Source organism: Anoplopoma fimbria, chromosome 22 (assembly GCF_027596085.1).
Source record: "Anoplopoma fimbria isolate UVic2021 breed Golden Eagle Sablefish chromosome 22, Afim_UVic_2022, whole genome shotgun sequence".
NCBI lineage: Eukaryota > Metazoa > Chordata > Actinopteri > Perciformes > Anoplopomatidae > Anoplopoma > Anoplopoma fimbria.
Window position 1 is genome coordinate 7,615,894 of NC_072470.1, and position 19,658 is coordinate 7,635,551.

At 42.8% G+C, this 19,658-nt stretch overlaps 1 protein-coding gene across 1 annotated transcript in view; it reads right to left on the minus strand.

Annotated features, from left to right (window-relative positions):
• kcnh7 (potassium channel, voltage gated eag related subfamily H, member 7) overlaps positions 1 to 19,658 on the minus strand; it is a 102,279-nt gene that overhangs the window by 73,669 nt on the left and 8,952 nt on the right. Inside the window, exon 3 of the mRNA XM_054623452.1 lies at positions 3,395 to 3,550. Within this exon, the coding sequence (XP_054479427.1) occupies positions 3,395 to 3,550 (156 nt within the window). The remainder of the gene's footprint in view (positions 1 to 3,394; positions 3,551 to 19,658) is intronic.

Here is a 19,658-nt window from a genome sequence, read left to right on the forward strand (position 1 = left end):
GTATATTACATATCATTCACCCATTCACACACTGATGACAGGCTACCATGCAAGGTGCCACCATCAGACTCTAACTAACATTCATTCACATCCAGTCCACACCGATGGCAAGCCTTCAGGAGCAACTTGGGGTTAAGTGTCTTGCCCAAGGACACATCGACTGCCGAAGCCGGGTATCGAACCACCGACCCTCTGATTGGAGAACTACCTTGCTCTCCACTACGCCACAGCCGTATTACCTGGGCTCCCGGTCCTCCTATTACTCACAAGCTGTGCAGAATAACATGGGTAATTCTGCTGTGTCCACACTTTACCCCACCCATATACAGAGGGAGAATTGTAGGATTGCAATTACCCTGAGTTGTGTTTCTGTTTAAGACCGCATCATAGGCTTTGTTCACACGAGGAGATAAAAACATCGACTGTATAAAGGAAGTTGACGTAGTCGTCATGACGTCACCCATTGGTTTGTGGACTGACGTTTTGAAGCCTGGAGTTTGTGATTTTAGCCGTCGCCATCTTGGTTTCAGCCACCAGTGAACCATATTTGGACTGCGGAGGAGTGACCTGACCTGATTAGACTATTACATAGTAGCCCCGCCCCAAGTCATATCTTGCTTTATGGTCAATTTGACTCCAAATAGGACCATCATTTACTAAATGAACATCATGCTGTATTGAAAAAGACTTGACACTAGAGATTGAGACCATAAACTCATGTTTACAATGTTTACTGAGGGAATAAAATCAAGTGAGAAGTAGGGTCATTTTCTCATAGACTTCTATACAATCTGACATCTTTTTACAAACATAGGAGTCGCCCCCTGATAGCCAGTAGAGAGAATGCAAGTTTAAGGCACCTGAGCATTGGCTTAAAACACATTTGCAAACTTGGCTGACATCATTATATAACAGATAGTCGTCTTCGGGTGGTGGAAACATCGTCACCAAACGTCACATTACCATATTTTATTTTCTCGAGAAGAAAATAATAGCTCAGAAATAATTTTCTCTCAAGCAGCGGGTTACGGTACGGAGTAGACCGAGAGCAAGACCAGCAGCTGCCGGCATGTCCTTTGGGCAGCCAACCTGTCCCACAATATGGGAACTGGTCTGATGCCAAGACCTGCACCTTAAGGTTCTGGTTATGTGACGCTCCAGTTCAGAGGTTGTTAAGTTCTCTCTCTCTCTCTCTCTCTCTCTCTCTCTCTCTAAAAGAGCCCAGAGAGTTAAAGGGTAATAATGGCTGCGATGATGAGGTGGCAAAAGCTTTATTTATAAGTACAGCCGTGACAGCGCGTGGCTGGTGTAGTTTACAACGTGTGAGTCTGTGTGTGTGAGAGACATCACAGCAAAATGTGTCTGTCTGTGCCAGGAGTTACAACCATAGACCAATTTGCTCCGCTGTCTCTAGATTTGTTAAGCTTTTGAATTCATATTTAAATCCCATATCGGACTTAAACTGTATCCATCTGGTTAGGTGCGAACACAGATCATTGTGTAGCTAGAAACATCAGACATTTTGATCTTTTAGTGACTTTTTTTCCCCCAATATGGGATGCCATCTATTGTGTTCATTTTCCTACTGATGCCCTGTTCACTGCTGGATGTTTACAAAGTGTCCTACATTTTTACCTTACACATACTTAAATGACTAACAATGCATAGCCTTGTACACCTCTACAAATATTTCCACATCGCTTTCCCCTTTAGAACAGTTACCTAAATGACCCTTGTCTTTTGCGTGAGGAGTGAGAGATCTGTTGGAAGTTCTCCTGCTCAGTAACATCAAAGCAACAATGTTGGAATCCAAGATGGCGGCAGAATGGATGGGTCGTCGCTAAACCGGGAAGGCAATCAATAAGCAGCACCGAATGCGTAGCTGCTCGTTCCCCCGGAGGGCGTCTAGATAATGCGACGCATGGATCATCACCTCCTCGCACCACCTACAAGCAGCTGCTCCTACACATACTGTGGAGCCCTGGAATAGTATCACCACGGGTTGCATTCGGTTCAATTTACATCTGTGGATGTGTGTTCATCTGTGATGTTCTCTTAGATTATGCAGGTGTTCATAGTCTGTGACCTCCTGTTCATCTGCTAATGCAATACTAGGTCCCTGGAGTCAACAGAGCGAGGGCTGTGATGGAATGAGGCTAAGAAATGCCAACTCTCTCCGGTAAAGCCTGCCTTGGCAGAGAGAGAGACAGCGTCCACCATCGCAGCTCTACCTTGTAAACAGATTTAGACCTCACCACCAGATGCGCCCACTCAGATATCTAGACGTACAGACTTTAATCCGTATAGGCCTGTTCCCAGCAGGGACTGCCCTTGTGCTGAGGCTGAGCAATTAGCTCCTATAGAAGAGTGAGAGAAGAAGGCCTTATCAGTGACACTTGCACACTCACAAAGAGAGGCTTACACATTCACGCATGGTTTCGTGAGTGTGCACACAAACACACACACACACGTGGGCGACACTTGCTTATACACTCAACACACGCTTCCCAACTCTTTTCACCGCAACCCCCCCTCCCCATGAGGCCACGCAGCCTGTAAGGGGCCTCATCCAATTACAGTCATATAGAGGTGACCTCTGGTCCTCCATGCTGCTTCTTTTTATGTCACGGATAGAGAGTGGAGAAAGAAAGAGAGACGCAGAGGAGAGGGCGGGCGTCGAGAGCATGTTGAGGAGTACCGCGGGGGGGAATGGCATTCTACCCTATTACACTGACAGCTCTGGGAGGAGCGCTCTCCGGCGGCGCTGGAGAGGTTCGTCGGGCCGCCCTGGCAGGCTAAGAGCTATAATTGGGCCAGACCTTTGAGACGGTGGCAGAGTAACACATCAGTGTCTGCTAAACGCTGGTGTCAACATGTCAAAGAGCTGTCAGGCGGGGAATCCCTGCGGTGCACCGCTTCGGGTTTAGGCATTATGCTAAAGAGGTAAGATACTGAACAAATGTATCCACATCCGCATGTAGCAGGGCGGGCAACATTAATATCAAAGCTGTGTGAAAAAAGAAAGCACAAATAGATGTGGATGTGGGAAAAGGTTACAAGTAAAAAGGTCATGAGTGGCGGTTCCTTCCCCCCTTGCTCTTCCAATCTTACCCTGTGACTTCTATCTTCACATGCAGTACATGAGAACACATCTATGTTTACAACAAGGCCATGGAGTAGGGAATAAAGGTAATTCAGTCTCAAAAGGCTTTTTCCTGAAGGTCTGAGGTTCTACCCAGAACCGTTTGCCTCTGAAGAACCCTTTTTGGAAGAAAGGGTTTTTCAAAAAGGTTCAATTATGAACGGTTTTCATCCTAAGAACCCTTTCTGGATGAAATGCCATGCGTCATGCTACCAGTTCTTTTCTTTTTTTTTTTAAATCGTCTTTACTCACGTTGGTCAGCTTTGGATGGCGACGTGTGGTTGAGCCTCTCCAGTGAGTCGCTGCTGCCTTCGTCCAGGACGTAGTCGAAGTTGAGGATGAACATCATGACCACGCCCTCCTCGTTCTTCACGGGGATGATATGGGTGGCGCACAGGAAGTTTGAACCTTTGAACAGGAAATTAAAGTTAGAGGTGGGTGAGAACGCTTATGTGCTGTGTTATAAAAAGGGAAACTTGACTGATTTAAAATTCATAACTTTGCAAACCAAAAATGATAAAAACCTGATCAAAGGCTTTTTCAGATACAGTACAGTTTGACCCGGGAGCTTTCCAATAACACTGACATTCAAACATCATCTTCCAGATAAAGCTGTGTGCGTGGAAAAAAAAGGCCTGGCGGAGGAATGAGGGTGAAAAGGTCCACTGAGAGGAAATCCTCTGGAGCTGAATGATTTCATAAATCCAGGTTGCACTGTTCAGTACGGTCAGATACAGAGAAAACACCCAGTTAACATTAATGCCTTATCCAGTTACCTCCATACTGCGGGATGCGTGTTGAAGTGAATATAATGAATACATTTAACTAAGATCTAGATAACTGTTATACTGAATAATGTACAAAACATACAATTTAGATGTTCTCCTCAAAGCGACTCGACTCCAGTTAGACAACAGTCTATTTTACCTGGCTGATCATTGAAACACACTTCAATGAAACTCGACAGAAATAAAATATAACTCATCAAAAGCCTCTATGTAAGTCTTTTCCACTGTTCCAACAATCACCAGCTCTGGTTTGACAGTTTGAAAGAGACTGAATAAGTAACAAAAGTAACCATTTGCAGTTTTTTACTTATTGTTTTTAGGCGCCTTCATGGCGTTGAAACTGATACACCAGAAGAATATCAGCCATACTGTACATACTCTACATAAACTATACATAGTATACCCATACTAGGCAATAGGAAAGGAGTCTCTCATCTTATTTCAGCAGGTGTTTAAAAAACCTGCATATACGCACTCATTTCGGTGGAGAAAGGGTAGAAATGTTCTCAATATGAAGGGAAAGAAAATGAATTTCTCTCCGTTCTAAAAACCCCAATTACTACGGATGCCGAAGGCTTCACAATGGGAGGTAAATCTGCTGATGCCTCATATCTAAATGTTCCTAGTTCATCAAAACAGCAGACAAGAGAGATGAAACAGAGCTGGTGCATTCTTTATACCAGCTGTCTTATCTCAGCTTCATATTAAATATGATCGCTCAGAAAATAAGAAAAAAAAAGTTGCTATTTCAGATTTGACATTAATAACACGTTTCAACAGCGGTATCTCCATCTAGATGCGATGTACAGACGCTGTGAGCACTGGTGTAGAAAGTGAAATGTATATGAAGTTATAAATAATGAACATGGACATCTCTGGAAGATGCTCTGCCTCACTTTAGGCTCTTAGTCCTGCTGTCACCAGGAGGCTATTTATAGCTCGCCCAGCAGGCGTCGGCCCACAGCATTTCCTTTTTCTGGGGGGAAACACAGAGACGCGGACACGGTGGTGGTGGTGCTGCTGCTGCTGCTGCTGCTGCTGCTGCTGCACACTCACATAAAGCTCTGACTCCACTCACAAATGTGTGCGCACTTGCAAATGTGGATGCCTTTCGCGCGGACAAACACACACGGACAAAAATAATTGAAGATTTCGGTCTTTTCTCGTATTGTATTGTCAGGCGCAAAAATCTGGTAACACTATGACACCCCTGACTTATAATGCATTATCATTATATTGTAGCACTGGATAATTCTACTCATAAGCACGCACACATATCCAGAATGCTTTATAGGAATCATCATCACACATTATAAAGCATTTTATGATGAAGTATCATAATATTTTATAATTGCTGGTCACTCAGTGTTTTGTTTTTTTAAGGATGATGGCTGATATTCCCATAGTTGTATTACATTAAAGTGTTTTATGTATTCTAATCACTGTTATAAATTGTTTACAAGTCACTCTTCTCTACTCATTGTTTGCTTAAACAATATTACCTAATATATGCAAGAACATACAACATAAAATACATTTTTATTTGACTTAATACATCCGAAACTGGAATTTAAACTCTAATTTCTTGCTGTATTTAAAAAAAAGTTTTCACTTTTCTTCTTTTGAAAGATTTTTTTAACAAAGTGGCTGGGGTAAGATTTATTATCTTAATAAGAAACAAAAATTTAGAACATTTATATCGAATGTATTTATTGATTACATTTTGTTTCCCCAGAGTTAGGAATGCAATGTTGCCTTACAAATCAAAGAATGATCCCAGTCTCTCCCAAACAGTGAGGCTAACGGCTTATTAATGAAACAATGCTGGATCGATACTCGGCGTCAGCTGGTACCAAAAGCCCAGGTGTCTGTATCGAGACTGAACAAGTTGGATGGCAGCATCCCCAATTATAAAAGCATGATATAGTGCATCACAGAGCCATAGAAAGCGGTACCTCAAATTCCCCATTGTTGGGCAATAATACAAACCAACTGCTTCACCAGACCGGGGTTTGATTTATGTGTCGGGGAGCCCTGATTCTGCTGGGCTAAGCAGTAACCTGCCCCGCGTAGTACATCAGTGTCAGCGGGAGGGGATGGAGACATTAATATCAGTCAGGGGGGAGCTCCAGTCAGTGACATTATTCAAAAGGAAGTCCCCACTCCAAGTAGAGGTTGTCACTCTTTTCAGGAGCTAAAAGGGAAGACAGAGTGTGACTAAGACCAGGTTCAGGGCCTTGAGTAGTAGAAAAAGGCGAAACACGTTATGGGAAGAAAATCCTGCTGATTTTGTTTTTAATATTAACAGGTGACATGATTTGTCCCTAACTATCTACTTTGGATTCTTGTATTTCTCTACAACAAACCTCGTTAGCAATAAAAAATAGTTCTTAACTTTATTGTAAGCCTTGTCTGAAGCCCTATTTTTTTCACATGAAAGTATAAACAAGTCCGTTTTATCTCCACGATGAGCAGCAACGGCAGCGATGAGCGTCCTATTATTTGAAATCCTGTCGCCCCGCTTTGTTTGCAAATCAAAATTAAAACGATCCGAGTGTGTTTCCATGGAAACAACAGAGCGCTCTAGAGAAGAAAAAAAAAAAGCAAAACTCCGAGTGCCAAGTTTCATTTGTCCCCGGCGTCAGAGCAACTTCAAGAGGTTTCTCAAGTGGAGGGAGAACTTTAATCTGCTGGAGATATGAGTCAGATAAGAAGGACAACTCTGACAAAGTGAGAGACATTTAGCAAACTTTTACTCACATTTCAAGTGAGAGAACTTTAAATGCTCAGTACAAGAAAATGAATGCTAGCAGGTACAAGAAAGGATGCATTCATAATGGTTGAAAGTCTCCCCTTTGGATACATGTATTTGCACTCTTGCACATTCACACACACAGAACTTGCACACACACTAGCATGCATATCATCCACAAAAAAAACACACACACACACACACACACACACACACACACTGCAGAGTGTGTACGGTGGGTGTAACCCCGGCTTTGTAAAGCAATATGTGTGCACGGGGGCAAGCTCTCAAAATAAGCCCTGGAAATCATAGGCATTTATAATTCATAGGACCTAAGTATTATGTTCTAGAAAGCATAATGGTTGGACCTGTTTATGGCAATATAAGAACGAGAGGGGGCTGCCTGTGTTTGCGTGTGCATGTGCGTTTGTGTGTGTGTGTGTATACGTGTGTGTATACAGCCGAGTACTTCTTTGGCCAATATCATGACATAAGCATTAAAACATTTTTCTTTTTTTAAATGTATTTCCTGAATTAACTTAGTGTTCAATATAGATTATCTTCCCCCTGAATGAGTGGGCCCGAAATGATCACCTTGAAAAGCGCTGCCGAACATGACCTACTTTTGAACAGTGTGTGGTTATTATGAGCTTTACAGTTTCAGGTCCGGGTGCAGGTTTTGGTGACGACGGGTCAGATCGGGTTGCGGAACGTATTGGTTGTGTGTGTGTGTGGGTGGCGAGGCAGGTAATGCATTGGACGTGCTTGGTGCTTGTATACGGTGCTGGGTGTGGGTTTGAGTGTTTGAGTGATTGACAGGAGACCAAGTGTCTGTTTGCTGGTGTCTGTATTAACCTTCACTGTGACCTGCATGTCTGCTAATTTGCGCTTTAAAACTACTTCTGTTCTAGTTTTTCCCCATTACGCTCAGAGACACATACACCTCATCGCACATTAGTAGGTGTATAATGAGGCATAATGGGAAATATCCTCGTAAATAAGTTAAATAGAGCTTAAAAATGAAGCACACACAGATTTAATGTACCTTCTCTTTCCCCTCTATATCCTAATACGACCTGCTACTTTTTTTTTTAATCATCCGGCACTTTTTATCTCCCATTTTTCCTTCCATGTCCTTGTCTGTCTTCCTCCCTCACCTCTGCTGTTAAATCCAGCCTATTTGATTTCTTTTCTATTGCTTTCTCTCTGCTTCTCCCTCCAGCCTCAGCGTTCCCTGCTCTATCTGTGCAGGTCTCCCTCCCTGAGAAATGAGATAGCAGCCCGGGTTTCTCTGCAGGAAGGGAGCCTGATGTGTTCCAAGTGGATAGATCAAACAGATCCCATGCAAATTCATGCAGTCTGCCTGCCTGTCCTGCCTCGGCGGAGGGTCAAAGACAAACAACACACACACACACACACTTACGTGCACACACACACGCTCGCGCAAACAGAAATAACATTTACATTTCTCAGCTGCATACTGACGTAAAAAGAGACACCAGCACGCGCACATGGACACTAATGAGGCTCACAGATCTCAGTTCAGCACACTCAGAGACACACACACACACACACACACACACAGGCTGCCGGCAGCATTAATTAGCAGAATGTTCTCTGTCCAACTAAATCTAATAAGCAGGCGATGGAGCTGGTTTACACGGTGCAGTGTAATGAGAGAACGCACCTTTGAGAGGAACTAAAACTGCTTTAGTTGGCGCATCTCTGAATATTTATAGGCAACAAAACATAGTGAAGCGTCCTGATTGGAAACATCAGGTGGCAACTTCTTAAGAAATGTATTTAGAGAAAAAAAAAGAAAAAAAAAAAGATGACCTCCTCTGTGTTTTTAAGCACAGCATGACTCAGCTTTCTCCTTTGCAAAAACTCAAATCCGCAGTCACGGACGGGTGGACTTAAAAACTGAATCTCTTCTTTTCTGGTCTCTAATCTGTCGAGGGCGGCGGATGGGGGGGAGGAGGAGTGCTGACTTGCAGTTTGTGAGAGAGGCCAATAATCTTTCGGCAAGGTGAAAGTGAGCTGATAAACACGGAGCTGCCAATCATCCCAAGAAACATCACAACAACAACAAAAAAATCCAAAAAATCCAGAGTCAGTGTTGGCCCGATAAAGCCCGCTCCGTTGTCGCTCTGGCGCTCGTTGCTGTGTCAAAGCAAAGCCTTAAGCCCGAGAGGAAATGTGGGTCTTATTGATTTGAACATTTTCCACTCGGCTTCATTTCCTCCCCCGACGCGGCGCGGCCCACCTGGATTAATAGGGCTACCTGGTAATCTGTTCGCCACACAGATGGCTAGGGCAGGATGACGGCGCAGTGTGGTGTCGAGTGAACGCACGCCAGATCCCAGCATGCTGAGGGTCTCTTAAAAAACCCCCCAAAAAAACAGGTTTACCCACCAGAGCTGCACTTGTTGTGAGCTCTCTTTTTCCTAAAAGAGTAGAGAGGGCACCTGGGACCCAGTAAAAAAACTATTTGGATGACACGTCAAAGCAAAAGACATGAGTCGCGGAATAAAGTCAGTGATATACGTGCAGACAGAAAATATATTGGAGATGTGAACACTATGAAGGTGACTTTTCATAACGAAAGGTTCGTGGTTCATTTGACCTTGCGGTTTGGACTGAAAACAGCAACACTGTTGGACGTCGAGTTCACATGAGGACACGGATACACCACTGACCAACTGTTCCCACTGAGTTGTGCCTTCATTACGCCCCCCCATCACACACGCACACACACACACACACACACACACACACACACACACACACACACGCACACACACACACACACACACACACACACACTGTGCCTCCTATCTCATCCCAATTCCTTTCCTAAAAATTACATTAATTACACTAATTATGCCAGTTCATCCTCATGTTAAGCTTGAGGGCTCATTATTTCTCTGGTGTAAAAGGTGACGCACACTCTCTTCTCACCTTTGATGTATTTGTTTTTGTGTATTTCTAATAGAGATGAGGTTTCAATTAAAGTTGCTTATTGGACGTTGTGTGACGTTTATCGTTGTGAGGAAGGTCACATGCTATATCTCGCCTTTCGCTTTTATTAATAACCCACATTTTCCACCACAGCACAATAAAAGGATATATATATATATGATGGTTCCAATGTGCAACTGCTTTGTTTGGTTGGACAATTATTTTGATTATGTCACTGAAAACAATGTGATCATATGATGCCTTTTTTTGGGGGGGGATGTTTAAAAGACCAAATATTTAATAAATAAATATTGGAAATGGTCAGGACATGATCCCATAATCAAAATAATTGACGGAGGAAACCCTTAATTTAAAATGTGAAAAAGAAAGTTTGTTTATTGCTATGGACCGTTTCAGGGTGTTATATGTGGAGTCGCCGAGGTTATTTGTTTTATGTTATACTATTGCCTGCATCAAAATGAGAAGCCTTTTACAGAACTTCAGAGGATCTCTGTTTGTTTTGTTGCAGGAAAAGTTACAACTTAATACCAGTACATAGTGACCTCACGTAAACCCGTAATAGACAGTAAATCCAAACCCAATTTACAGTTGTGGACAGAGAGGAGAGCTCAAACGACATCTGAACAAATACATTTCAGCTCCATTGTTGCCATATTCCTTTGACCATCACAACAGAGTAAGGAAACTAAAACTATTTAACAACTAGGAATTGTTGAGTGTGTGTGTGTGTGTTCATTTGCAGTTCAGTGAGACCAGTTCCAGTTTCAAGATGCTGGAAATTTCATTAGATTCTATTTCCACTATCAATAATTAAAAACAATACAGCTCAATCCGCTCTCACGGTTGAAGGGTAACGTAGCACACACACACACACACAGATCGGTTAGTGTGGTTAAAATGCATTAATCACACACACACACACACACACACACACACACACACACACACACACACACACACACACACACACACACACACGCTGACACACACACACATGCTGACTGGTTGTGTGTGACAGTGATTGTGGGATTGTGGCATATGGGAATCTTGATAGCCCTCATTTTGAGAAACCGAGTATCGCCGTCAAAATCATTCTAAATTGCAGCCTGTGCTTTTTGCCTTGGCCCCTAATAGGCATGGTGTGTGTGTGTGTGTGTGTGTGTGTGTGTGTGTGTGTGTGTGTGTGTGTGTGTGTGTGTGTGTGTGTGTGTGTGTGTGTGTGTGTGTACACACACAGGTGTATGTGTGTGTGTGTTTGTGAGTGACACTGATGTGAGCCGAGCCTCTGGTTGCACTGCTCCAGGGGTTAGAGTGACATCTCCCTCCTCGTTTGCCTGCCCCTCTCCCCCTCTCTCTCCCATCAAAAGCTTCTCTCTAATTGTCATCAAATCAGCTTATCCTCTCTCTCTGACCCTCTCCCCTCTCTCGCCATCAAAAGCTTAGCGGGGAGCGTCTTCACGGCTAATTGTCATCAAATCAGCTTATCCGGGTCGCTCTCTGACCCTGGCTCCCCGTGTCAGCATGTCGGAGTCTGCGCTATCATTGCCCCCTTTTTATGACTTTACAACAGAAGGTGAGCGAAACAGCATCACTTTGAAGGTTGACAAGTAGTAGTAGTAGTAGTAGTAGTAGTAGTAGTAGTAGTAGTAGTAGTAGTAGTAGTGTTGCGTATCCCTCGGCACCATAATGGTTGGCAATGATGGTCCTCGCGTGTCCACGGCAACAGAACAGTATTCAACCTGGCAACGCCTGTGGGGCTGGACCTCGATATTCCGCTACCTGGTTATTCGTTGTTTGTGTATTTTTGTATTTATTTTGGAATGCTGATATTCTGTTTTCTTTTTTGTTTTAAACCCCTCAGGATTACAAAACATGCATAAAAACACGCCACACCTTTGCTTATTATTCAATAACAATCCCTTAAAAAATGAATGCCTTTAATTAACCCGAAAGATATGTGCCGCACTATGCCGTCCATCTCAGCTGATAACGGAGAAATGTCTAGGTGAGTCCCTCCCCAGTGTAATGGAGAAGAGCCGTTGCCAGCTTTGCTTGTGTCGGAGTGCGACCCATGCAGGCTTAAAGGTCAAAAGGGGAGAGTTGGAGGCGGTAGCCACAAAACACGGCCATTCATGGGGAGAAAGAGACGTCAACACTCGCACCCGTGAGTAGAGGAGACGACCAAAGCTCCAGAGCACAAAAGATGGTATTCAGGATGGACCTAAACGCCTACTATGAATCTTGCGCTATATTCAATCTCGCTCTCTCATTGCTTAATGCATTGTTATTGCAAACGTCATTGTGGTTATATTAATGTTGTGTATGGCGCTGTTAGATTGCTGCTAGATTCCCCTTTAATTAAAAAGGTGCATGCAGTTGAGAAATGTTTTGATCACAGTGAAAATGTAGCTTACGAATATGGATAAAAGCAGAATATTTTGTCAGATAAAAGCATTTTGTGACTTTTCCAATATATTTTGACTTTGTGGCAACATATGGGTATTGCAACATAGATATTTATAGCACAGCGTCACACACAGTAGGTCCCTTAACTCGACACTGCTGGGGCAAGATTATTAGGGTAGGGGAAATAAAAAATAGTTAAATACAAGAATTGACCTTGTACTAGAGGGAGGAAGGCTTAATTTTGTTTTGCCTTCCATTCTAGGGAAATGTGATCCCTTCCCATTACCCCTCGGGAACATTCAGTTGTGCTCAGAGCTGTTTTACTGTAACGCTCCCTAATCCAGGATGGCTACTTTATACTCGGGGTTACAACATCAGTGGCAGCATGGTGGACTGGTTGTCGGGGAGACAGTCCCTTACCCCAAAACGTCACATGTAAAAAAAAAAAAAAATCACTATTCATCATTGGGCATATCAGTTAAAATGGCCACAAGCTACACACCGAGCATCCATTTGCTCAATAACTGTGGAAAGTAAAGTGAGGTTCAAAAGCACCATTTTCATCCACAAGCTACTCCCAAGCTCTAGAAGGTTTTTGTGGTAATGTATTTGTGGTATACTTTTCTAACTTCAGTGCTCAATAAGTTCCCTCGACACAAAACCTCTTCACTGCCTCAGTCAATTACAACGCGATTCTTTAGAAAACAAAGCTCGACACAAAAGTAGACATAGACCCTAACACAAACATCTTATGATCTGTCTGTCTGTCCTTTGCATAGCCAGAGTGCCGTTAATCAGATCCAGTTTGGAAGGATGGTGGCGCTAAAACAATGAACTTCACGTTTTGGCAACTAGCTTTGAACCCAAAGTATCAGAAACAAAGATGTTTTGTGGATTTTGTGGATCCAAAACAAATCTATCAATAGAATCCTTAAAAAAAAAAAGTAAAAATGAATTTTTCAATACTCCTACAAATCTTGAGAAATTGTCACCAGGTTTGTTGCAGAACATCTCTGGACGAAGCCAGAACAAGTTGCTGGTTCTCACAGTTAGGTCAAATGCAGTGGTCAGGGTTTTTTGTCTTGACAAACGTCACATCTCCTGAACGTTTTGTGCGGTTGCATCCGCATTTGGTGGACAAATTTGTGCAGATATGATGTCTGAGTGACATCAGCCAATTTGGCCAATAGGTGGCGCTGTGGTAGCATCATCACAATATGAAAAGAATGAATCTCTGTGTCTGTCTGTCTGTCTGTCTGTCTGTCTGTCTGTCTGTCTGTGTATGTATGTTCAGTGTTATAGATTCTACTTGGGGCAGTAGCTGACCGTGGATGAGACCCCTATTTTTGGTTGTTTGATCTTGCTACATTTGTCAATAAACCACTGGTTCTCAAATCTAGAGGCGGTACTGTTGCTAGGGGGAGGGGGGAGGGTAGTGCAGAACCATGTCTTGGCTACTGCCCACCACCGTAGTCCCGCCAACTCTCTTTCCAGTACTTGATGGGGCCTTAATATACCTGGACGAGTAAAGTCTATGTCTTGGAAACACATACGACTGCCCTTCGCATGTCTTGAGAACCATTCTTCCATAATTGTTCATACTTTGCGGGTTCTCAACAACGCTACAAGCAACCCTCTTGGGAGCAAAGCAATCAGTCCTAACGATAACAGTCTAGAAAATGTAATTTAGCAGCTGAAGCATTGGTATATGTTCAAATGACTTATAGAAGTCATAGAAGTCCATCTACTCCCATGTGCCATTGTGAAATTGCCTAGACTAAAGTGATGGGACCTGTGGGTGTGATACACTGCAACATTACAGGGATGTGGAGGCAGCCAATATGGCCTGCACTAGAAAACCAGACAAATCAATGTGGAGTGTACATGATGAGAAGAACCCAGGCATTAAGTCTTCAGACACGGGGCCCGATGTTGTCAGTGCATAATGACTTTGAACAGGACCGGATCATTTGGTCTATTATTACGGGAGACAGTTCTTTTAATAGAAGATCACACACACACACACACAAACCTCAAGGTCAGTGCGTTCTGTTAATGTATCCATGTGTTAGACACTTCCCATTATGGGTGCGAGTTGCATGCTGTAAGAGGCCGCTAAATGATCAGATGACAAGATAGTGGAGTGCACTCAAAGGGCAAGGATTGAATGTCTTCAGTAGGGCTTTGATTTCACTCTGAGATGATTAATTCATCTAAAAAGTTTGAGTTCAATTAGTTTTGAAAGAAAATACGAACTTCGGCTTTTTAATGAAAGTATATCCAAGTACAAATCTATCTTGGAATAGGCCGAGATCCCGTACGCTGACAATTAAATGCAATCTAAAGCTTAGTGTGTGCTCTAGAAAGGGCACAATACAAACAATTCATATTAAATGTTATGGATTATGGACATTTTCACTCATGTGTCACTCTCAGTCTTTGTTACGGTGAGTGAGGAGATAATCTAAAAAGGTGACGGAGCAAGTCATGGGATACAACAAAGCCTTGCATAGCAGCATCAACAGGAATAATCTGTCTGAAGCTCTGGGCACCGTGGGGTGTCACTGCAAAAGGTTATCTTGGAGATCACGATGGGTGATGGAAGTCTCTGTGGATGCTTTCAAGCACCAAGCTGTGTACGGTGCCATGAGTACACCGTTTATCATTATCAATGTGGAAAGTAATCGGACTTGACAGACGGTGCAGCAAACAAGATACCGCGAGGCAAACTGACCTGATTTGATGTCTTGGAAAATAATAGTCCCTCGCTCTGTAGACTCTGTGAAAACAGATGTCTACTTGTTCAGTTTTATAAGCTAAACATATGTCAGATTTGCCCTGGTAAACACACAGGATTTACCTAAAAAAAACAGCTGGGTTGCAAGCGGGGTGTGTTCACTGGTAGTTCAGTTAGCGGATAGCGGTTAGCCAAACACACCATGTGTGTAAAGCTGCTTAGAGCTCTTGTTAGGAAGATAAACAGCTCATAATTCACCCTTAATATACATTTTTATATTGCTGTGAAAACATCTCCTTCAAACAACTGGATTTATCCAAGCTTCTCACCAAAACTACATTTCACAAGAGTACATTTGAACACATCATGATAACGTTATAATGTAACTTCGTCCAATGCCATTTTTTGACTAATTGGAGAATGAAAGCACCATAACACATCTCAATGGAACCTCCATATGTAATAACAGCAGTTATCTGTTCCCAATGCTACTAGCTCTGCTCCTGCCAATTTAAACACAGATATGTTGTTTACAATGTAGCATTATCAGGGATCTGCAACTAGAAAGCATTTATGCCGAGCTACAGATACATTGTTGCAATGTTTGCTGGGTAAGATGGCAGGCTTGATTCAACAGGGTGACAATGTAAATGGGACGCTCATTCAATTCAATTCAATTCAGTTTATTTTGTATAGCCCAGAATCACAAATTACAAATTTGCCTCAGAGGGCTTTACAATCTGTGCACATGCGACATCCTCTGTCCTTCCCTCACATCGGCACAGGCATAACATGCATATTTCACACTATAGACTAGATCCAAACAATGCAAAGCTTATCTTATTTTCTAAACACCGAACTGAGACGAGGGTCCATCTACAAGCAATAGCAATAACATCATTATGGAATATACTGCAAGTGCTCCTTAAGATGCTGAAACAAAGTCGATTACAAAACACTGTTAAAGCCTGACGGGCTCCTACAATACTAAATGACTTTTGTCAAAATGTCAACGCATCAGCCATACGTGTATCCTTCTGCCCACAGCGAAAGAATAAAACAAAAACAATGTGAGCCCTGTGTCTCAGAATGCACGGGGTGGAACTCAAATGGACAAAGATAAATCAGAAGCCTCAGTCACAGAGCGGGACCATTTGTGGTCCAACTCCTTGATAACGTGTCAAGTTGAGTTGATAGTACGCCCGGCTGTGACGAAGCAGGCCGGCGGCCGCTGGCTGTCCCCTCGGATTCTAAGAGCCCGTTGATTCAATCTCCATCACAGTGACTCCGCAGGCGCCGCAGAGATCTGATCCCTACCTGGCATTTAGTGGCGGGCTTCTAAAAAAAAAAAAAAAAAAATACTCCCATTCATGAACATAGCTTTCACCTAATTCAGCGGATTAATGATATTTCAGTCATAAGATGGTAAAACGCTGCCTGGGCGTGAAGACGCTGTAGTAACATCAACATCTAAATGGTCTAAAGAGGAGGAGGGAAGAACTCGGAGCAGCATGTCTTGGAGAGAAAGAAAAAAATGTAAATGATATATATTTATGAATACTTACAATAACTGACCAAACGTTAACCAACAACCACATGAATGAAAACATCAGGTCAGCATGTGATCTGATGAATGAAAGAGCCTGACGGAGGGGGGGAGAAAAAAATGAAAGGCTGTTCATTCACAGATGTGCTCATATCTAATCTGTGAATGAGAGAAAAGCTGGGAGCGCTGTCTGAAATCACATAGTGATATAAATATAAGTGAGGGGAGGAAAGGGGGGGGACTTTTTAACTGCACTGGCGTGATACACATTTAAAAAAAAAAAAAAAAAAAAAATAAAAAATCAATATAATCTGGGAAAATAATCTCCTGTGCTCACACGCAGCTCATCAATTATGAGATACCGGCAGGATGAATGGTATCTCCCGTGCACAGAGCCGTGTGGAGTACAGCTGTGGGAGGGTGGGTGAGGGTTAACCCCTCGTTGAGGCAGGAATGAGGAGAGACAAGGGGGAGGGGTTGGACCTGCAGAGCTTGGTGTTTGAGCCTGAGCAGGTGGTTAAACTGGTATACGCTGTTGATAATGGCAATTGTGAAATAATGTTTGTCAGAGAGTTACACGGCTGCCTGAAAGCATTTAATTCTGAAGAAAATATACACAAATCAGAGAACTTTAACGTTATTACACCCCAAAAAAATATATCTCTGGTTTTCAAAATATGAATTAGACGCAACATGGCATAAAACTGAGAGGACATTGCTTACAACTAGGGCTCAGGGAAATTGTCTGATGTCTTCGGATCTCATATGATTTGACGGTGACCTCGTTTACTTTGTCGGATAGGAGAAAGGGATGTCACCATCAGTGACTGTTATTGATGACCGGACGGCAAAGCAATGGGAAGGGGAGGATCCCTGAAGGAATGAGTTATTGATCCGAATTACATTATTAAAAAAATAAATGCAAGGTTCAATGAATTCCAATATATCCGAGGACAGACTTACTCATTTATATTTAAGGATTTCTTTTTTTAAAAACCAAGCTTGAATTGACAAATATGTCATTCAAAACAACCTTGATGCATTTGTTATTTGCAGTGGGTTTTTTCTCGTCTCTCAGGCATCGTCAAATGAAAAGATAATTTTATGTGGAATAATGATAATGTGTAATTACCACGAGGAAGCAGCAATGTTCAAATTAACTATTCAACTATTCAATCCTCTCTTCTTCCTCCTTTTCTTCTAGAGACATCATCAAGTCAATGTTTTACTTTGTCCAATATTGTTAAAATAAGCTATACTGTTTTGTTTTTGGCACTAATGAGTGAAGTTAGCATACTTATACGCTTAACTAAGATGCTTAACATGGTAAACCATATAAAATGCTAAACATTTCAGCATTTCAGCAATGCCTTTTTTGGGCATAAATATGCTGGTGTTAGCGCTCAGGTCAAAGCATTGCTTCGGAGAGCTGCTAGCATGGCTGTAGCCTCTTAGTTGTGTTCAGTCAGATTACACTGAAATCACATTAAAAGCACGATGCGGGTAAACTCTGCTGAAATGTTTGGTTGTTTCCATCCACACTAAATCCAAGTTCCGTCTGTCTCTGGCCTCAGAACCAGCTGTTTGTCGGCACAGCTTCTGAGCTGCTGAAAGGATTATAGTAGAAGAAATGGGCACTGTTATTCATGCATTCATGGACTTTATTCCCAATCTGCCTACAGTGACACCAGGAGTCTTGGCCGGTCTTATATGCGATCACTATTAGATCATGCATTGAAGTTTCAAGTGTGCACACACATAGGCATAAAGTCACATTGAAAAGACAACTGCAACTGTGGCCAGAACGGTTGGAATTCATTTCAAATACGCTGTGGCCACTTTTCATAACATTCCATGTAATTCTGCATGTATCACATCCTGTTTTTCAGTATGACTTTAAACCAGCATATTGCTCTGCAGTCACTCTGATCCTGCTTTTCATGGCGGAGTCAGGATTGTGTGACCGTGTCCCGGTAGTTCTGTTCTTCAGCTTCCGAGGCCCATCGACACACATGCCAGGATGAATTTGAGCGCTGCGATGATAAATCATGGCTCTTTGCAACGGTTGCCACGACAACGCTATGCTGTGGTGCACATGGAGGCTTTTTTTTGTAGGGATGGCAAAGTGAGGGTGTGACGGACAGGAGGAAATTCAACTGAATAGCTAAAAATATGTGTAATGTGGTGCCGGTTAGGTATGTTAAAGCGTGACCCGAAACATCAGCATGGCTATGTGTGGACTTCACCTCCCTCTACTTTGACTGTTTTAAAGCACTCAGGTTTGTAATGGCTACAACCAAGCAGAGGAACTACAAATCGTCTTGTAAATGACCAGTCTGTAATTTCTCTTCCTGGCAGACTGTAAAAGCCGTTGAAGAAACTCATTATAAATGAGATCTGCTGCGAGGCTTGAACGCAGAGGAAATCGAAGCCTTTGCTACAACACAAATCTGTCCCTGTCACTTTAGATTGGGAGTGGGGGGGGCTTGCTCATTACACTCCTTTTCTCTCAGGCATTAGAACTGATGAGAGCAAGCGGGGCGGCCGTATTCAAAGTGACACACAGTGTAGTATTAAAGCATTGGGGGGACTAGAAAAGCTAGATAACCAAGCAGCTGTCCCCTTGTTAGCCAGCAAGCTAGCTTGCTAACCGTGCTTTAATGCCACACTGGTTACAGAAAATGAGCCGAAGAAAAGTTGTCACTCATCTGGCTATAACAATGTTGCTCCATGCACACGACGTTGTGTGCATGGAGCATTAAGTTTAGATTTTTTTTTTTACTCTCTTTGCTTTTTAACATCACTGCTACGCTGCTCGCCTTTGTTGCGAGTCTGCAGGGTTTGCTGTATTGTCGGTTCAGTTTATGTGGAAGTTAGCCCGCTACAACGGTTGCAATGGCATCGGTACACAAATAAAGAAAATGGCAATTCTACTCCTACATTATATATATATATATATATTTGCACAACAATACAATTAACGTATGCATAGCCTTAAAGCTGCTGGACTGAATTCAAGTGGACGTTCCCTGCAATGGAAGAAGCCACCTGATCTCCAGCTGCATCTGACTCCTCTATCTCTCTCTCTCTCTCTCTCTCTCAGACACCTTCACTTTTTTCTCTCTTGCCAGCTCGCTCACTTAATCCCTCACAGTCACACACACACACACACACACGGCGTCACACTTGAAAGCTCCTTCTCACACTCCATCCGTCTCATTTATATGCCTAATTGTGTCTTTGTGTTGCCCCCCTCTCTCTCTCTCTCTCTCTCTTCCCCAATGCATCCGATCCCCTTCTGTCTT